Source organism: Hirundo rustica, chromosome 9 (genome assembly GCF_015227805.2).
Source record: "Hirundo rustica isolate bHirRus1 chromosome 9, bHirRus1.pri.v3, whole genome shotgun sequence".
Classification (NCBI taxonomy): domain Eukaryota; kingdom Metazoa; phylum Chordata; class Aves; order Passeriformes; family Hirundinidae; genus Hirundo; species Hirundo rustica.
The window spans coordinates 19,226,512-19,246,561 of record NC_053458.1 but is presented as its reverse complement, the minus strand read 5'-3'; the positions used below and the strand labels follow the sequence as shown (position 1 = coordinate 19,246,561).

The following is a 20,050-nucleotide window of genomic DNA, read 5'->3' as shown; positions in this document are numbered from 1 at the left end:
CCCCCGCGCCCCAACGGCGCCGCGGGCAGCCGGGAGCCGGGCAAGAGGCGCCGGGAAACGGAGCTCTGGGAGCCGGGAAACGAGCGGCTGGGAGCTGAGAGACGAGCGGCTGGGAGCCAGGCTGTCCCCGGACCTGGGGCCGGGTCCCGGCCAGCGGTGGGGCGTGCGGCGCCCCGGCTGAGCCCGCTTCCGTTTCCCTGCTGAGGCAGGTGGCGGCTCGGGCGCGCTCCCCGAGCATGCTGTACCTGGTGGGGCTGGGCCTGGGGGATGCCAAGGACATCACGGTGAAGGGGCTGGAGGCGGTGCGGCGCTGCCGCAGGGTCTACCTGGAGGCCTACACGTCCGTGCTCACCGTGGGCAAGGAAGCGCTGGTAGGTCTGGCCACAGGGCCCCGGGCCTCTCGTGCCAGGGGCGTGCTGGGGCTGGTGGGTCCGCGGGAGAGATTAGCGGTGCCCGCTCTCGGGAGAAATATGTACGTAACCTTCACATACTGTGTTTTATAGGAGAAATTGTTTTGCTGCCTTGCGAGAAGACTGCTGCAAAAATAAAATGTTCCTTCCTACAACTAGTTTTCATCTCAAAACCTACCGATATGTGCAGACCCCGAGATACTGGAGGACTTGGTTGGAAAGTGTCTAATCTGTTTAAAAACAAAACAAAAAAACCCCAAAATCATACCAGAAAAATACATGTTTTGAAGCCCTGCACTTCTGTATCAGCCTGAGGTGTTATGGCATGCCTGCTGGGAATAACAATTTGATTATCTCACGTTTCCACGTGGGCGGAGCTGCCTTGCCGTGCTGCGATTCCCAGAACAGGCACAGTTCAGTCAGAGATGGGCTGTTGGACAATGTGGAGATAAAATTTTCATTAGTGAACACACGTCATGGGAGACAATGGTAGTAAAAAAATGCAAATTGTAACTCTGAGCAGTTCGTAGATGGTCATAGAAAGATGAAGTTTAGTGCTGATTAGTGCCAAAAAATAGCATAGCTGCCCACAGACCAGAGATCTTGCCTGTGCATAAGCTGATGCTGTCTGGGTCTTGGGTGCTGTATGGCTATAGTGCACCTGTATGCAGAGCTGCATATCCATAAGACATGTGAGACTTTCAGCTTGTAATCAGCATTACATGGTCTCCATATAGAAGGTAGGTAGAATGTTTGGAGCATCTCTGGTTTGTCTGCTGTATGAAGATATGCTCTGTGGTTTATGTTTCTTTTCAGTACACTGAAGCAGTCTAAACTGTAGTCAGTCCATTCAAAACAAAAGGTTCTTCTTTGTTATTGTTTGATAGCTGGAAAACTGCTAAATGGAAAGGATTACTTGGAGATTTTTACTTTTCAGAACGAGCATTTTCTATCAAAAGAAAAATTAATGGATTCCTATCCATCTGAAAACAAAACACTGAATAACAGGAAAATGCTGACGATTTTTGATGTGGTTATTTTGGGTTTTCTTGTCATATATTTCATACTGTTTTAAGTCTTTTGCAAACCTTGAAATGCCAAAGATGAGATAACTGGGAAAAAAGATAAATAAAAATAAAGTAAAAATGTTGTCTTACCTGAAAGACCTAAGGGGGAATATAGGAGGTAATAACCAAGTGTTTATAATACAGCGTCGTTTACATACAAGTGACAATGCTGAATGGTTTATTTACTAATCTGAAGGTCATTCTTTCCTGAGCACCATGAAAAGTTAGAGGAAAACTCTCAAGAAGTAAAGAGCACGTCTTTGCCTGCAGAGATTTCCCAGAAATCCTCCTGTGTTGATGGTATTAAAATCAGGTCATGAAATGCAAATGACAAGGCTTGCTTGTTTATTGGCTTGGCCTAAAATGTTTGGTAAAAGTTACTTGATGCTGACCATCCAAAGTAGCTCTGGGTTTGGTGAAAGAACTGTTTGGACCCAGTAACCTCCCAGTGAGCCTACATATTACTTCATGTATATTCTGTACTTATCATGCTTTGATTAGCATTGTGGAGCAGTTTCAAAGCATGCAAACAGATTCCCTTGGATGAAGCCAAGCTGTGTGTTCCTGGCACTGCACTCAATCTGTTCTGGAGCATGGATTTGCTCACAGTGTCGGGCCAAAGCCAGCCTGGTGCAATGGCAGCCCACAGAAAGGGACGTGTGCTGTTGTTATGCAGTGCTCTGCTTTACAGACCAGCTCCCCTTGTGCTGATGTGCATCTGGGCTGAGATGATGAAAACCTAATGAAAAAGGCAGTGGGCTGTCAAAATTTGCTGTAGTTGTTTTAGTACGGATCTCAGGGTGACTGTCAATGGTTCCAAATCATAGATGCAAGATTTGCTTACACATTTATTTGGTCCCCTCTCTGTTGAATTTGTACAAATTTCAGCCTGTTTAACAAGGAAAATAATATCCTGACTTTATAGTTAGAAAAACCTACCCAAAAATGGGCAGGAACTCATATTCAGGAAAGGGAATGTAATCTGGTAACAGAGGTCCCATACCTATTATTCTTACTATGGGATGGATTTTTTTATGGAAGCACCACTCTGCTTCTGTACAGGTATGATAGTTACTCTCATCAGTTCACTGTTCTGTGTGAGCAAAAAAGTCACAGAAGTCAGAGGAGAACCTTTCTGAGTGATAACTGACCTTAATAGTTTTATCGATTTATTAATATTTGTAATACGACATAAATTTGCTGACTATTATTTAGAACAAAAATACATTTCTTGGTCTTTGCCCTGGAAAAAAAACTTTAATCATGTAAAGAGCATGTAAAATGCATGGTGACACAACATGGCAGATGTTTTCAGTATGATCAGAAAACACATTCTTGAACTAACTGAAGTTTAATTTATGTGTGTGAAGTTGATTATGGGAAAAAAGGCACTTTAAATATACAAAGAGACAATGATTACTGAGCTGCTGAAGAAGAATTAAGGACACGATTAAGTAGATGTTTACCTGTATACTTGGTAAAGTACCTCTTAAAGAGAACTCAAGATGAAGGATTAATATGAAGTCATTCCTTAGATGTGGTTAGCTAAAATGTACTAAGGAAAAACCTGAGAGAACAGGTTGTGGTGTAGCTAGTGTGGTATTTGTATCTGGTTTGGTGCCAGTATTAGCTAGGCTCAGGCTGTGAGAGGGGATGCCTTACAGGGGCAGGTTAAATGAACTCTGCCTGGAGTGCACCCAGGTACCCCTCGGTGTGCAGGTGTGCCTGAGCTGCTTTAGGTGCAGCTCCTCAACTGACACAGCATGGAAGTCCAAGTCAGTATCTGGAGAAAGTTCACATTCACTCATTTTTGTCAGCCCAGGAGCTCCTTCATGGGAAGCTCAGTTGTTCTTGCAAGCAGAGCTGAGGTTCTCCAAGAGCTGGGGCAGGCTGCTGTGGAGAATAAGGAAGTTACCTATTCCAGTGTCCATTGGCTGTGGTCCTGAGTGAGGTCCAAGAGGGATACAAAAACATTCCTAAGTGTCTTATTTTGATGTTTATTATTAATTTCAATTTCTAGGAAGAATTTTATGGAAAAGAACTGATTTTGGCTGACCGAGAAATGGTGGAACAAGAAGCAGATAGCCTTTTAAAAGAAGCTGATGTTTGTGATGTCGCATTTCTTGTGGTTGGTGATCCTTTTGGGTAAGACAGAGCAACATTTTAATTATTGCTGTAGCTTCACCACTTTTTATTTGATAGGAAGAAGCCAATGCTGTACCTGTAATTCTTTATGAGAAAACTGATTTCCAGACCAGAAACATTTTTTATGTCTGTATATTCCTCACTGTATTAAAAATATACACACAGTTGTCTACATTTTGTCTTGCTTTGGAGTTTCCTTGCCCAAATGTCCTTTATATAGGAACGTGGACCCTCCAGGATGTATGAATCTTTCCTTATGCAGATACTTATAATTTCATTTATCATTTTATTCTCTGTGCTACCATTTATAACAAATGCTTTGACTCATGATTTGCCTGCTAACAGAAGAAATTCTAGGTTATCACATAAATAAGAAATGTGCTGTTTTGGGGAAATATTCTTTTAGCTGCTGTTTGTACTTATAAACTGCAGCTTTTATACTCAGTTGCTTTAGAATCCATACAGATTATTGGTTGTATCATCTGCTTTAATATATGCTAGGTTTTAAAATCACTTATGTCATTATAAATGTCTTCTCATGTTGGTTTATTAGGCCTTCTGTTTCCACTTTTTATTCCTGCTGGAAAGTATAATCTTTTTCTATGACCAAAGGGATCTCCTTCTGTCTCTTTGGTCAGGCATCATCAATCTGTAATGTTAAGCCATGCAGAAGAGCTTTTCATCTCCAGCTGGTGATGCAAGATTTATACCACAGTGTTGAGGGGCACAAGAAAAATGAAATCTGAGCACCTTCTTTGTGAGGGGAAAAAATGGAGTTTATGAAAAACTGAGCAATGTGCACATCTGTCAAAAGCTGATAATTTGTGTAAACACAGGTTGAAGGCAATTGGCAAGAGAATATTATATAAAACTAATTATGGGCAGATGACCCTGTATTTCAGAAATATTAATTATACTTGCATGTTTATGTTGAAACTAGGATTTGTGCAGAGTGTAGAGCCACGTTTCCTGTACACTTGCGCTCTGGTGCACTGACTGATACAAGTACACGAGATGAAAAAACAAACTACGTGGATTGAAATGTGGCTGCTACTTGTAAGCAGCATTCTGATCTGCCTCAGTTACCATTAGTTTCAACGTCAAAATACTTCAGTTCTGGTTAACGTGCTATGTAATTGTTAAAAACTACCCTTTTTTTGAATGAGTTGCTTCTCTCTAAATGTTTATGTTCTTAGCTCTTACTATTGCAGCTAGAGCTGCTTCTATGCTCACAAAGAACCCTAAGGATTCAGGGGCTTGTGAAGTTACTAGGACAGAGTACTGAATGTTTCTGTCCTAGGAGAGGCCAGAGGGGAGGAGGATAGAGGCCACTTGCAGCTGATCACCAACTTTCAAGTATATTTGCACTTGGCAGCCACAGGAGATGCCAGGTGTTGGTGGTTAATGGTTAAAGCAATAAAGAAGGCTGTGCCCTGTCACCCTCACTGTTCTCTTCAAGTTTTTATCTGTGTACGTGGTAACACCCATGGATGTGCTACAAGAACCTGACAGCTTTAGTACAATGGAAAGTCCACCACTCTAGGCTGGTGTTAACAGTCATATTATTACTGCCCATAAAACTTAATGTGTGTATCAGTGACAGAAATACTGCTGTAGTTTTGGCTGTGGAGGGATGACTCCATGAAACTTTTCCTGGTATTAGCTGAGTGCTCATAATGGCACTTCTGCCTTTAGCTACAGTCATTATAGACAGACCTACTGGGAGAAAAGAAATACTGACTGGAGCAAATTTCAGTGAATAAAGCCAGCTGATCCCTGGGTCAGTATTAGCATAACCACAAAATCCTCCAGTGCTCCTTGTCCTTTGTATGTGCAGGGAACAACACAAGGTTGTAAAACCAGTCTCCTCTTAGAGCAGACATTCTTAAATTGCCTTTGCTTCTGGAAGTCAGGAGTAATGTTTGTGTAGTAACTGAAGTATTGGTGCTGATCACTTTACTGCCTTCTCTTAGGTCTGGGAGCCTGTTTGTATAAGGGTTTCAGATTTCCCAAATTCACATTCCTCTTTTTTTTTTTTTTTCTTCCACTGAAATTGATTTTTTTTTTTAATATTGGTCTTTACAGCCTTGCCAGCTGCTGCCACATTTGTGTTCCAATCTGAAGCACCTGATCTGCTGACTGGGTGCTGGTCAGACACACAGCACCGAAATTATCAGGCTAAAACCAGGGGAATTCTGTCAGGGTAACTGAACAAAGCCAGAGTGAAAGCAGTTTTTCCTAGTTCATTGTTCTGATGGCCATATGTTCTTTCCTTCCTTCCTTCTTTGGAATGGCTACACAGAAGTGTGTGGTACATCTTGGCAATGAGATGTCTAAGGTCATTGATCAGGTTTGATAAATTTAGGCAAGGGGTAGGTGCATTTTCATATTTCACATACATATAAGCATACATGCACGCAAAATACACATGTAAACATTGTTGCAGTTCAAATATTTGCTCAATCTGTATGTACTGACCATTTTAGAAAGTCTCTAATCTCCACTGCTTAATTGCAAACCCAGTAATTCTTGCAGCAATGACTGCAAGGTGTGTATTGAGCCTTAGACCTGGAACCAAACTTAGCTCTGTTTGAAACTATGATTCTTAAATCTTTCAGAATTAACTTGACCACTCAGAGTTTAGGCCTTGTTAATTTGAGTAATCTGGATTAAATATTATGCCGATTGATTCGGTCTAAGGATGTTTTTTTTCTGAGTAAACGTGCAGTTCACCTCTGTCTGCTCAGAGTTCTCGTCTGAGCGTGGGGCTTTCTTTCCTGGCACACACTGGTGCAGATGGGAGAGAGCCTGGCTGTGCAGCCAGTAATGAAATCCTGGAGTTTTGTGGAAGTTTGTGCCAAGCAGAGTTGGCAGTTCAAGGTATGTTCAACAGACACCTGCAGAAGACTAAAAGATACATGGAACTTTCCTTTTCAAGTACTTTCCAAGGCTACTTTATAAAGTAACAGTTGGAATAGTGTTGCAGTTTTAATGATGACAGAAAGCTGCACAGAGCTGTACTATACTGAGGTTGTCATTACAGCTGGGGAAGATGACATACGGAAGGCATACTGGAGTTTTTATTTACCTGTAACCTCTAGGATATTGTTGCCATTTTGACACCTCTGCATTGTCCTTGTTGTGAAGTGTTTAATTTTATTTCAAAACAAACTATAGTGCTAGTAACACTTGGTAACATCATGTTTTCAATGTTTAATTCCTTCCTTTCCTTACCACAGGGCCACAACACACAGTGATTTAGTGTTACGTGCAGTAAAACTGGGGATTCCTTACAAAGTCATTCATAATGCTTCAATAATGAATGCAGTGGGCTGCTGTGGTTTACAGGTAATATTTTTGTATATGCATACATGTTATTTTACAAGTGTTAAGCTTAGAATTGGTGAGCTCTTCTACTGCTGTAGCAGTGCATGTTGCAATCCCAACTTTGAGGATCTGTACAACTGTGCACTTATGTTAAAATTTTTTAAAACTTCCTTTTAGCATGACACATGTCAGCAAAAGCCCCATTTGATGAGCTCATATGAAAATGACTCGTAACACTTCTGTTCTTCTCTGCTTTCTAACTTCCCTCTGCCCCAGGAGCCTTTGGTACTTAAAGTTGTTTTACAGATAAAGCTTTGCTCATGTTGACTTCCTTCTACTACTGATGATAGCATCAGTTATCAGGTAATACCTGATAAGTTTATTCTTAAATAAGGTTGTTATCCTGTAGAGAATAATGCTGATCTTGTCATATAAGAAATACATGCACAAGCCTGCAAATATGACCAACTCAGTTCATAACTAATTCCAAAGTCTTGAATATGATATACTCTTTCTCTAATAAATTTGATCTCTCTCCACTTTCTGCCCATCTGAAGAGGGAGGAGGGATTTGCCTTGTCAGGGACTAGTAAAACAAATGACAGTTTTTGTGCATCTTGAATGGCTAAAGTAGAAAAGGTCTGATGTTCCCCAAGAAAATTCTGCCTTGTACACATGTATAGGCCCATTTTTACTTTTACTGCATGACAGATACTGTGGCAGTGTATAAATCATAACTAATCACATATAAATTAGATGATGCTTCCCCCTCTTGTTTTCATTCATCGCTTTAACATAGAACCTGCCCTCTCAAGGTTCAGAATGGTTCCCTGTGTATGGAACCCCTAAACCAAGTTTCCACTTTACAAAAGCCAAAAGCAAGCACAGGAATGTAAATGTACTACAGACAAGTTGGGGGTTTGAACAATAACTTTCCATCACTGAAGGAGGAATTCCTTCCTAGCAGTACACAAAAGAACACCATTTATTTTAATTTCAGCCAACACCTGGTACCTTCAAATTTCCACTGACTAACTCCAATACTCCAAACCCCATTCAAATAATAATGCTGGCCAACAGCAGAAAATCTGTTGCAATGAGTTTGGGTATTATCTTTGGTTTTGATTAGAAATCTGAGTGCCCTGTCTGACCTGGCTCAAAACCAATGCAGTGACACCTGTCCCGTTAGCTAATGCTAGAGGGAATGCTGCACATCATTCACACTCTTTGTAATTCTTCTTGTGAGCACTTTCTTAGTGATACCTGTCTATTGCTGCAAGACTTGGGCAAAATTATCTTTTAGGAAGGAAACAGACTTCTTGGTGTCTACAATCTACATGTACAGCAGACACAGAGCAGCTGTCTGGGGGTGGGGTGGGTGAAACAAGAGTTGTGACTGGGGCTCACCCTTCCCCTTTTGGCTTGATGGTGGTGCCAAGTTTGCTTCTGCTGTCAGGCTGTTGACAAGTAGTTTCTACTACTTGCTGTCTTTTTACTCTTCTTTACTCTCTCTGTTCTCTTACATTCATTAGGAAGGAAGATACAAGGCCCAAACAGTTTTTTAAGTTTTCTGAAAGTTTGCTTCCCCCACAATTCAGCCAGACATAGGAAGGAGGAGTACAGAGCTTTTAGGTTAGTTGGAAACCTAACGTGAGTATACTATAAACAGTCCATAAGGTTATTCACATATGCAGAGTTTTGAAGATTAGATTGCTATTTCCTTATCCCATGCTGAAGGGAGCAGACCATAAAGGAAATGTGATGTTAGTAACTCTGGCATTAGTCCCCTTTTCCATTCTAGCTTGGGAGGGGCTGCCTTCTCCTAAGTCAACATTCCTGTTGTCATATAAGACATTTTAGGGAATAGTGATGGTATTGCCAGGCAGAATATAACCAGTTGTATGTTCAACTCTTGGTTTCTCCTTACTGTTTAAATAGCAAGTGAGTTGTATCTTACAAAAAAAGCAGCCTTTGATTAACTTGAGGTGTGTTGGAAGTTTATCATTTCTTTCAAAAGCCTTTATGCTCTTGGCTGTCTCCTACCATCAATTTAGTTTTGGAGTTATTGTGTCTCAAATTGTAAAGTTCCTGTCAAGTATAGGAGGGATTCCTCTTTTGCTTCACCACAGAAAAGGCTTTGCCTTTTTTCTTGTTTTAATCTGATGGTGATACAAACCCTCTCTCTTTCTTAGTAGAGAAAAACAGGAAACACCTTTATACGCCGTTCAGAGAGCCATGTGCATAGTGAGCTGGAAATGCTGATTAGGCCGTCAGTGAAATGCAGCTACAGCACAGTCTGGTCACAAAAGAACATCTCTGGTCATCAGAGCAATGTTTCTGTGCAGCCAACAACATTCTGGTACTGTGCAGTTTTCCTGTGAAAGTTAGTGAAGTTGATACAGCATCAGTGATGGTTTGTTACCTTCATTCCATAGCTGTAATTCTTGCCAAATAATAAAGAAGGGTCCATATCTAATTTCAAATCCTTTTTTAAAATTGTCTATATCATGTAACAGAGTTTGTGAAGCTGCTTTGGAATACTGAAAAAAGAGCGGGGTTTTGATTTTGAAAATTTAACTTCTTGGAAGCTCTCACAGATTGATAAAATGTGCTGGGACAGCATAACTTAGCAAAGTGGTAGTCTGACTGTGCATAAGGCTCTGTGATTTGCTGTGCCTCTCTCTTTTACACTGTTTTTGCTGTGCTTCGCTGTACCAGATTTTTTTGTTTCCGAGGTTGAAGAAGCTGTTTTCCCTTACAAACAAATGAATACAGTTATGGGAGAGAGGCCAAGAAAAGTGCTGCTATGTCAGTGCCTCTTGGCATGCTCTCTGCAGGTTCACCTCCCTTGTCTAGAGGTTGCCACGTGGGTGTGTTTGTCCCTCTGATTCCTGTTGTAGTGGGAACAACCCCCAGTGAGGACAGTCAGGCACGTTGCTGTCTGCACACGCTGCCAGGGAAGCACAGGCTTTACCCGTGCCCACTCTCAGTTTTTCAGAATAGGGCTGACTGCTAAGGCTTTTAGCCCTGGAATAAAGAGGCAGGAAACTGAGGATCTTTAATTTCCATATTTCTCCTTCCTTTCTAATCTGCATGACACCTGGGTTGGTTTGGGAAGGTCACTGTCCAGAGTGGTGCTCTCAGGACAGAATTCTCTTGGACCCAGTGCTGGTAATGTGTCCTTGAGGCAGAACTGTTGCTGGTCAAACACATCCAGAAGATTCTGCATCGTGCTGACCTGTGGTGCATGTGAAGGAATGATGCAACTTGAAATGGCTTGAGATCATGGCATTAACTTAAAAAAAAGGATTGAGAACTGAAGTGCAAAGCTGGAGGCAAGGCACAGGATGAGATAAAAGGCTAAAATGAGACGCTCATTTCTGAGTGGCACTCGTTTTGAAAGCATTTGGTTGAGTAGCTAGGAAAAAAAAAGTTATAGCAAAGAGCTGCCTTTCTTTTGAGATGTACCCACTTTCCACCTGAATAGCTTCAGAACAAACATCTGCATGTACCCGTGTTTCTTTTAGTGACACATCTCAGGTTTTTTGTTTGCAGTTCACTTAATTCTTGTAAGACAATTACAGTTATATAAAAAAATAGCCTTTTTGCTAGCAGTTGATCACTTAAATGAAAAAGCAATGCTTACTGTGTTATTTTTGAGTTTTTACGGAACGGGTGAGTACATTGCCAGTGTCAAGTTGAAAAATACTAGTTAAAAATGAAGCTGAAGGATGCTATCATTAATTACTGCGCTCATAGTATACTCAAATAGAAACTCTGTAGTAGTTGCAGGAGTGGAGCTTCTGAGTCCCACCCGCTCTGTGTGCCTTACTTAATCTTCAAAAACACTCTTTGCTCTAATAGGAGGGACTTTACACAAGATAACTGACTGTTAAACTGTTTTTCTGTCACTGATTGTTTTTCAGTTACTGTCATCTTCTGAGCCTTTAAAAAGTTGGCATTTGTTTCTCAAGCCAATTAAAGGTTAAATCAGTGCTAGTCACACTTCTTCACTATTCACAATTGCTGTCCAACTTAGTGCCATTTGTCATCAGCAAACATTACCCAGAAACATCTATTTAATCAGGTTTGGGGTTTGCTTTTCTTTTAGATTATCTTCACTTCATATTAGTAACCTAAGTCACCTTCAGGGCAGGAAGGAAACATTGCTTGATATTGATGGAAAGAATCTTAGAAGGTTTTTAAAGATAAGGTGACATTACCTTGGGGGGAGAATCCTCTCCTACTCAAGTTTGCTTTCTCAGTATTTTGATAGCTGAATTTTGTTCTGCTTGTGGAGTGGCTAAGCAGATCTGAGAGGCAGCGAAAGCAAAACGTGCTTGTCCCTTCAACTGATTTTATGTGATTTGTCTCAGCTGCCTTCTGAAGACTGCAGTTATGTGGAGTGGGTTTCCCTCAGCCAGATGTGTTTTCTTCACAGTTTCTTTCTCTCTGGCATGTACTAAGGGGACTGAAAGTTTTTAGGACAGCTGGAGCAATCTCTTGGCTTGCAGTACAAAAAGGAGTCAAAGCCACACATGTGTGAATGGTAAAACATTTCAGTTTCATGTGAAGGTTCTCATGAGAGGCATTTGAAGTTGCTAAAAATCTGTGGTACTAAATAAGGTAGTGTAAAGGGCTAGAGCTAGGCTTGTGGTTGTTTCATATGACCAATTCCAAGCAAAAACAAAGATTGAGTGACATCTTGCTACCTCTTTGTTGACGATCACATTTCTTAAGCTGCTATCAAGCAACAATATACAGTACAAAGAACAGCAGGAGCCCTTTAATTTGATGTATGTGGTCGTTAACAGGTTAGGGAGAATAAAGGGAAAATCCTGACTCATGTTCCTTATCTTTGAGGATGGACACTGCATAGCATCACATCAGAACCCCTATGACAAAGATAAAGAAAATATTTCTTAGCTTTTCTGGGTATGCTCATTGGGGTCTGTTGGGATGTGTAACCTAGGATAATGCAAGGTGCTCTGCAGCCTCTAAATCCATTGATGAATAGTCTAAGGAGAAAAAGCCTCTTAGTTCATACCAGTGGTTGTGATTAGGCTGAGAAGAGTGTGAATTTCTATAATTCACCTGTGCTATGAGAGCTGTCTGCAGTGCAACCTGTGACCAGAACACAGCTCTGCAGCATTTCAGCCCTGCAGGGTCTCAGGTATTTGGGTGTATATGGTAGCAGGTCTGAAGAATGCAGTAACTCCTTTTTTGGGGAAGAATCCCAGACAGATGACCAGTTCTAAAGCTATTTGAAATGTTAGGAAAGGAGGTAGGTTCATAAGTGAAAAATTGCTGTGTCACCATTGAAGCTGATACAGCAATAATTCTGGGAAAGATGCTGTAAAAATAGATGTCTGTGTTTTGAAATGTTTACTTCTTGGTTTCTCTGCAGCTGTTGGCCAACTGACCTTTAATATTATTTTGTTTCTTCTCTCCTGCTTGCTTTAGTACTTTTTAGAGGGGATGGTGGATCTTCCTTTTTTAATTTCCCTATTTAGTCTCAGCTTGTTCCGTCTTTTATGCCCTAAATTTTTGTGGTGATTGACCACACCATTATTTCAAGTGAGGACATTGATCAGGACAGTTTCAGGTATCTGATACCATTCAGACTGGTCTTTAGCAAAGCAGCTCAGCACTTTAATTGGAATTTTACTTTTCATGAAGACTTTTCCAAGGTGAGATCATGGTACAGCACTTTTTCTCTCACAGTTCATTCTGGCCTCTCAATTTGCAGTCATTTCTGCTTGTGTAAACAAGAAGTAAAATAAGAAGTAGCATTAACAGAAGGGTTAGAATACTAACAGAAATCAAGCACCCAAAGTTGTCAATCATTCTTTCATATCATGTGTGTAAATAAAATAGGAAGTTATATCTTGTTCTGAGATGATGTAACTGTGAGTTGGACAACAGCTTTCTGCAGTATTTTGTGAGGCAGAAATCTCTAGCAGCAGGACATTGCCTCAGAGTAGAGAGTTCTGGCTTCCTTTGCTGACCTGAGCTATTGCATTGCAAAATTTGAGTGCCCAAAGTTTTGCTTAAGCCAGTTACTACTTGGGGGGAGGGTGCAGAAAAAGGGGTATTTCCAAAGACTGAGATCTTTCAAAATGACCTTTTGAAACTTTTCTCTGAAGTTTTTGAGCATTGAGAAGTTAAGAAGTTTGCTTTCCAAGCTGAAAACACAAAATATCCACCCAACCATTTCACTGCACCCCTTTGAAATTCTGGCACTTTTGTGCTTGAGCAGAATGTAGGCACGCTGACAAATCTGCTCATCAGTGCAAGGGTGATGCCTGAGATGTTTGGGCTTGTACAGAACACACATTGCCCACTCCTAAACCCCACGTGCTTCAAGTAGAGTGCAGCACACACAAGTTGGCTGTGGAATTTCATTTGCTGTTGCCTCTCTTTAGAGCTGTGCCAGCCACTGTACAGCCTGATCCTGTCTCTGCAAATACACACAGCTCATCATCTTACTGAACCTGTGAGCAGTCTCAAAGCATGTCAGTAATCCTTAGTTTGTTGTAACACTCCTCGGTTAACAAATATGTCAGACAGTTCTATTTCAGTGAAAGCATGATTCCTGGAATTTTGGGACCCTCTGCAGGGGGTTTTTATGGTTGGTAGGTAGAAAGAATGCTTTTTCATTTCAGTGGGTTTTGTCCTTAGTGGACCTGCTGTCTTCTGTAATTCCTGAATCCTTAGGATAGTAGTGCAATTTTTGGCATTTACTGCTAACTGTGCTGCAAGGCTTTTCTTGAAAGTCAAATACACGCACAAGTTCAAGAGGTTGAAATTAGAACACAGCAGAGGAAACTAAATTAGGAACAAAACCAGGAATTCTGCATGAGTACAGGGAGAGGGTTTAAAGTGTGAGTTCTGATACGGTCATATGTTCCATCTTTAATACAGGCTTGCCCTGGTGAAGAGCAGTTCCTATATTTGCTTAAATGTCCCATATCTGCAGAGGTCAAACACTGGATGAGAAAGAAATAATGGTTTGTGTTTGTAGAAGTGTTTGTAAGGTAATTGGTTATAAGTATTCAAGCAATAGAGGTATCAACTTACTACTTCCGTTCCTCAGCATTCAGATTGATGGTATACCAGGGACTTTCCAAAGTAGTGTTCCTCCCTCTGTAATTTTAAGTGAAAATATGTGTGCATTAATCCTAGGAAATCTGTTCTTCACAAGTTTAGTTAGCAGAGGGGTATAAACTGCAAAAGTACTTCTAAGAGGTTATTAAAATATGTCCCATTCTATGTTAATGGTATGGAAACTACTTCTGTGCTTTCCAGGTCCTGAGAAAACAGGTGTATTGTTTTGAGATTGTAAGTACAGTTTTCTGTGATATCAATACTTCATGAAGGTGGTCTGAAGGTATTTCTACTGAATAGACAGGCAATTTCCAACAAAAATGTTTTACTCTTTTTTGATATCCAGGCTTCAGTATTAATGCAAAACCCAGTAAAAAAAGGACAGATTAGTGAATGACTGGCAGGGCTTGTACAAAAAAGGATAACTTGCTTAACTTCTTGTTGGCAAAGAGGATGGAGAATCTTTGTAATGAGTAATGGAAAAGAGAACGATAATAAGTGGAACAAGCACTGTAAGGTATAAAGTTGAACGTCCAACTCATTCTTAACATATGGCAGAGTGGTTTGGGAGCTCTGATTCCCAACAAAATACCTCTCAGATAATAACATTTTTCTCATTTCTGCACATCCTTTCCTAAAGGGCAGAGGGAAGTTTTTCTGCCTTGGGTAATCAAAATGTCAAGGGGACAAGGTAAGATTTAAGGTTAATTGAGGCCACTTTCTGTCCTGAACAAGGACTGCTGCTTTAGAGAAGTGGCTGCAGTGGTTTCAGGTGCTGATGGGAAGCACTTAGGTTGGTATCAGACATTGCAGCACTTGGGGAAGATTGCAGGAATGCTTCCAGGGAGATTAAAGGTATCTTTCTCCCAGATGCTGTAACAGTGAAGGGGAGAAAGAGAAGCTTCTTGTACTGATAGTTTTTCTACACATTTGGTACAAAATGGGAATGAGTTCTAGGCAGCCACACAAAAATAGACAAAGCATAGTTCAATTTTGTTTTTTCATTTTCTAGAACAGCCTTGAAATAGCTAGTAAGTTACATCAGGAGCAACTTCTTTGGTTCAACCTGTATGTACTTTACTGGAAGAACCTTTAGGTTGTGAAATGTACACAGTATGTTCTTGTCCTTGTGCTAGAATGAAATACTTAAAAGAGGAAATGTTTTCAGTTATATTCCAGGACTCTTTAAATAAATTTTATCAGCATGAATGGTTAAAATTTGAGCTTTTGAAAATAAACACGTTTCTGCTGTGATTCAAGTTCTGCTCTAGCAGCATAAAGGAGTTAAAGCCACAGCCTAATGCCACAGTAACAGAAGTATGTATAGGGGAATCCCCACATGGCACAGGGCTGCCAGAGCCGCTTCTACACAGGCTCCTCTGCCAAAGCACACACAGTGCCTTTGTCTCCTGTTGTGGCTTGGAAAAGCAGTTTTTCCTTCCAGGAGTACAGAGAAAGTGGGAAGGGTAATCCACGTAGCTGTTGTTTCTCTGGTGGGCTTGAGCAGACAGAATATTGGCAAGGTGTAAAATCCATCTGGGGTGGCCCCATTCCAGAGCTAAATAGACCAAAACTGATGCATGGTTTTCCCCTATTTCAGGGCGAAAACTACTTCCAAGGTAAACACTGCCTTTCACTTTTGCATCACCAGAGATGATTGGCAAGTCTGTTTTTTCAAATGTCTTCACTAAGATCAGGGACTTACAGTACTGAATGTGTTTAGACTGAGTATAGAGTCAGTGAGTATGCCTGACACAGAATCTGCTAGCAGTGTTCTGCTAGCAATATTCTTACCATATGTGCATAAACCATGTTGTACCTCCTGCTTTCTGCACAATCTGTCTTTGCATCTTCATATCCACTGTCTCCTTAGACTGTAACTTCTTTTGTCTGCTAGAGCTTCCATCTGCAGCATTTTAATATGAACACTACTGTATCAGTAGAATCAAAACATTGAATTATGGCATTATTCAAAGCTGTCTAATCTTGACCAAAGTAAGAAATAAAAAACCCTGAAACAAAGTAAGAAATAACAAATAATAATTTTGGTGGTAATCTTACAAAGCTTTTGCCTTTAAAAGGACTTCAGAATTAACAATAGAAAATCTATTGAAAGTTACTAATTATGCATTGGTTAGGTGAATGTAGTAAAAGCTTTACAGGTAGTTCATGACTTGGTCTTAACATTATTGCATGCTCTTATTTTTTCTTATTGCACATGTGTGTTACTGCATTTGCTCTGTTTTGCAGTTGTACAATTTTGGAGAAACCGTTTCCATAGTGTTCTGGACAGATACATGGAAGCCAGAGAGCTTCTTTGACAAGATTGAGAAGAACAGGCAGAATGGAATGCACACCCTGTGCCTACTCGGTGAGCAGCAGCCGCTCTCCTGCCTTTCAGTCTATGTATTGAGTGTTTACCCAACTGTCTAGATCAGCAGATAAGCAAATGTGACATTAAAAAGGTTAGTGCTGATAAACTTTTGAACTGAAAGTGACTTCACGGATGTAGAAGCAATTTGGTAAACTGGGCACTCAAAATCTTGGGGTTTTGCATTTTAACCCCTTTCATCTGAGTCACTTCGGTTTAGAAGTTGATTATGTAACAAGGAATACTTATTCAAGGTTAAAAACGTATCCAGCTTTCCATATGGTACTTTGGGGGCGGCATTTTGAGTACAGGTAACATTTGAATTCCTCTTGGAAAGATTATGGTCAATTTGTTTCATAGAATTGCAGCTATGTAGAGTAGTATCTACCTGACCCCTTCTCTATTTCAGTTTGCCCAAATCCTTTTTTTTTTCCCATAACAGAAGCTTGTTCTAAATCTTGATTGGGACAGGAAGGAAGTGCTAACGAAAGTCAGGTTCCTGCATGACAGTGATGTAATCACTGTCGAGCAGTCAGACTGTTTACCTTCTGTGACGTAATGTGCTCATAATTTAAGAGTAGTCCCAGTGCTGGTGTGCTCAAATGTGCTAGTATTTAACTATCTTATGCCTATTTGTATATTTACCAGGATTTTTATTTGGCTGTGTTGCTCTGAAATCTGTTGTTGGGTAAAATCACATGCATAAAGTCACAGGATTTTGAGATTAACTAACAGATGAAACAGTACAGTGTGATCCATATTCTAATAGCTAAATATAATAATATTGTAATATTAGTAATAGCTAAAATGTTAAAGCTTTACCTACACAGAAAATGAAACAGGAAACTTGTAGGGAACCTGTGTTTTAATGTCTTTTGTTCTACAGATATTAAAGTGAAGGAGCAGTCTCTGGAGAATCTCATGAAGTGAGTCACCATTTTGAAAATACATAGAAACACACAGTGCCCCTACAAAAGGGTTTTTTTTTTTTTACAAGGAACAAAGGTTCTTTGCTCATAGTTTAATACTGAACTTACCTGCCTCCTCTCTTGCTTCTCCATGGCCACTGTCTTTTGTTTCTTGCAAGGAGTGAAACTCTTTTGTTCCTTGCAATAGGGCCTGGCTTTATTTACAGTAACTGAATGGAGTTGCAGCAGAACATGATCTTTTTTTGTGAGCAGCACTAAGTCAGAAAGGGGCAGGCTTTCCTCTTGGTGAATGAGGTGTTACTTCTCTACTGTTCTGTCACCTCCTGAAACAGATGAATACCTGAAAGAGTATTCTAAATTTATTCTGTTGTACACTGGCTGGAACAGTGCAAAGTGCAGCAAACATAACACTCTTCTTAAAGAGTTAAATTAGCAATATACAGAAAATGCTCTTATGCTCATTTAACTGTATTCAAAAAGCTTTTGCCACATCTTACTCATCTCTGCAATCTCTATGTTTTGACAGTGGTGAATATAAATGGCTCCTTTATATACATGCTGTAACTGGTCTAAATTAACATTTGTGAAGTCTCACAGTATCATTGAGGTTTGTTTATTCTGGAGTTTCAAAATAAAATCTGTTCGACTGAACCCACAGTTGGCAAAGAAAGCAGCATTTCATTTAAGAATATATTTCTAGTCTGTAATCATCTGTCTACAGGGCATTTAACAAAAAAGCAGTTGTATGCCCTTGTTGTATGTTTAAGTCTAATGCATCCTTCAAGAGTAGCTGCAAAACCTGCATCTTGCTTCTAGCAGCTGAATTTGCTTTTAGGATCTAAATGATCTGGCAGCTGGAGCCCAGCTGTTTCACAGGTGTGGTGAGAGCACAAGAGATTTCTGTATTCTTTAAAAATTCCACTCTTGTCTAAAAGACCCAGCCTGAGACCCTATGCCTGTTTAATTAAGTTCAACCTGCTGGTCTAGAGGTCTCTTGAAATAAGCTGTAAGATTGCTGGGGATAACAAAATGGGTTATAGCTGAAATTTCTCTGCTTTTCCTTCCCTGCAGAGGAAGAAAGATTTATGAGCCACCACGCTACATGAGTGTGAATCAAGCTGCAGAACAGCTTCTTGCCATTATTCAGAACAGAAGGCTCCAAGGAGAAAAACCAGGTATGACTGCACTGCTTTTGTCTGCTACCACCCCTCTCCAGTCACAGAGGCTCTTGATGAGCTCCTGAACTCCACTCCCTTCCTCTGACTTCCAGAATTCTGCTCTGCAGTGGATTTAGGCTGCCTTAAATCCTGCTCTTGAGATGGATTTGGCCAAGCTTGAGCACAGCACAGTTCAGTTGATGAAGGTGCACTGGTGGCTCCAGTCAAAGCCTCAGTCTGGAAACCCTGCATGTGGAACTGTAAGCTCTTTGAGCCAAATAAGTTGCAGGAGGCAGAAGGATTCTGAGCATTTTAGATCAGTCAATCTTAAAAAATCTCAGCTCTGTTTTTACTTAGACTGGTCACACTTTGCTCTATGTGAACACCAGCAGGAATCTAGGTTAACCCAAACTGTGATTTTCACTTTGAAGTCTTAACACTAGTCAAGGGCAAACTGTGAAATATTTGCTGAGATCAAGGGTAAAATGGTAATAAAGATGATAAAGGGTAAAAGCTAATAAAGATCATGCAGTTGTGTCACAGAAATTTTTTCTAACAAATTCAGTCAGGTCTACTCCTCATTCAAAAAGTTTATTCCTTCAATACTGTTAAAATGAAAGTCCCTCCATTTTGTCCTTTCCATAGAATGAATCAGAAGCAGCAGTTTCCTCAAAGTGAACACAATTCCTGAATGAATTATTCTTTATCAACATCCTTAAGCTTTATTTTCTTTTAAGAGCAAGTTTCTTTCTAGGCCACTCCAATAATTTAGTAATTGGAGGTTTAAGAAAGCAGTGTTAAGGTTTAAGCATTTTGAGTACTTTTTCCCTTATGCTAGGACCATTAGTCAATAAATGAAACATTTCATCTTCTTTCTTACAGAAATTACTGAAGACACAATTTGTGTTGGCCTTGCTCGTGTGGGTGCTCTAGATGAGAAGATTGCTTCAGGCACACTACAGCAGATGTCCACTGTGGAACTGGGTGCTCCACTACATTCCTTAATTGTTACAGGCACTATGCATCCTCTGGAATTGGAAATGCTTAAACTTTTCTCTGTAGATAGTTCCAGTTTTGAAAATAATGCATGTCAAAGGACTACTTAAATAAAAACAAGGCATTTACATTTTTATTCCATCTTTAATTGCATACCAGCATAAAGACTTGTCTAAATGTACTTAGACTCTATATTGCTTCAGAGGACAACGCTGCAGGAACATGGACGTGCTTTTACCTGAGGCTGCAAACTGCACCTGCTGGTATCAGCTTCCAACCTGCAGACACCTCCAGAAACTTCTAAACCTTTGATTCAGGTCACTGACATCCACACCAGTCTTGGGCTGCTGACTAGGATAAGAAGAGTACCAGGTATCTGTGTGGCATCACTTGCTGTGGTGCATTAACCAAACCTACTGCATATATCGTTTTAAGTGCATTAGATGTTAAATTTTGCCTTCCAACTTTGCAGAAACTTAGGAGTTCTCTTACCAGTAGAAAACATTAGTGTGCAAAACCTGTTAGGTCTGTGTCCATCTTTG

General features: G+C 40.4%; 1 protein-coding gene across 1 annotated transcript; it reads left to right on the top strand.

Moving 5' to 3' along the window:
* The first annotated feature begins 24 nt into the window (after positions 1 to 24).
* DPH5 (diphthamide biosynthesis 5) lies at positions 25 to 19,644 on the top strand. The gene is made up of 7 exons (XM_040072963.2): positions 25 to 371; positions 3,498 to 3,622; positions 6,862 to 6,970; positions 16,306 to 16,426; positions 17,313 to 17,352; positions 18,427 to 18,530; positions 19,395 to 19,644. Exons 1-7 carry the CDS (start codon positions 237 to 239, stop codon positions 19,616 to 19,618), a joined length of 858 nt encoding a protein of 285 aa, XP_039928897.1. The 5' UTR covers positions 25 to 236; the 3' UTR covers positions 19,619 to 19,644.
* The last annotated feature ends 406 nt before the right edge of the window (positions 19,645 to 20,050 follow it).

Excerpts from the sequence above, each read along its gene's own strand:
- DPH5 (XM_040072963.2), top strand. The coding sequence starts at position 237 with ATGCTGTACCTGGTGGGGCTGGGCCTGGGGGATGCCAAGGACATCACG. Across the intron at positions 372-3,497 it reads CCGTGGGCAAGGAAGCGCTG|GAAGAATTTTATGGAAAAGA; the intron begins GTAGGTCTGGCC and ends TTCAATTTCTAG. Across the intron at positions 6,971-16,305 it reads TGGGCTGCTGTGGTTTACAG|TTGTACAATTTTGGAGAAAC; the intron begins GTAATATTTTTG and ends TCTGTTTTGCAG.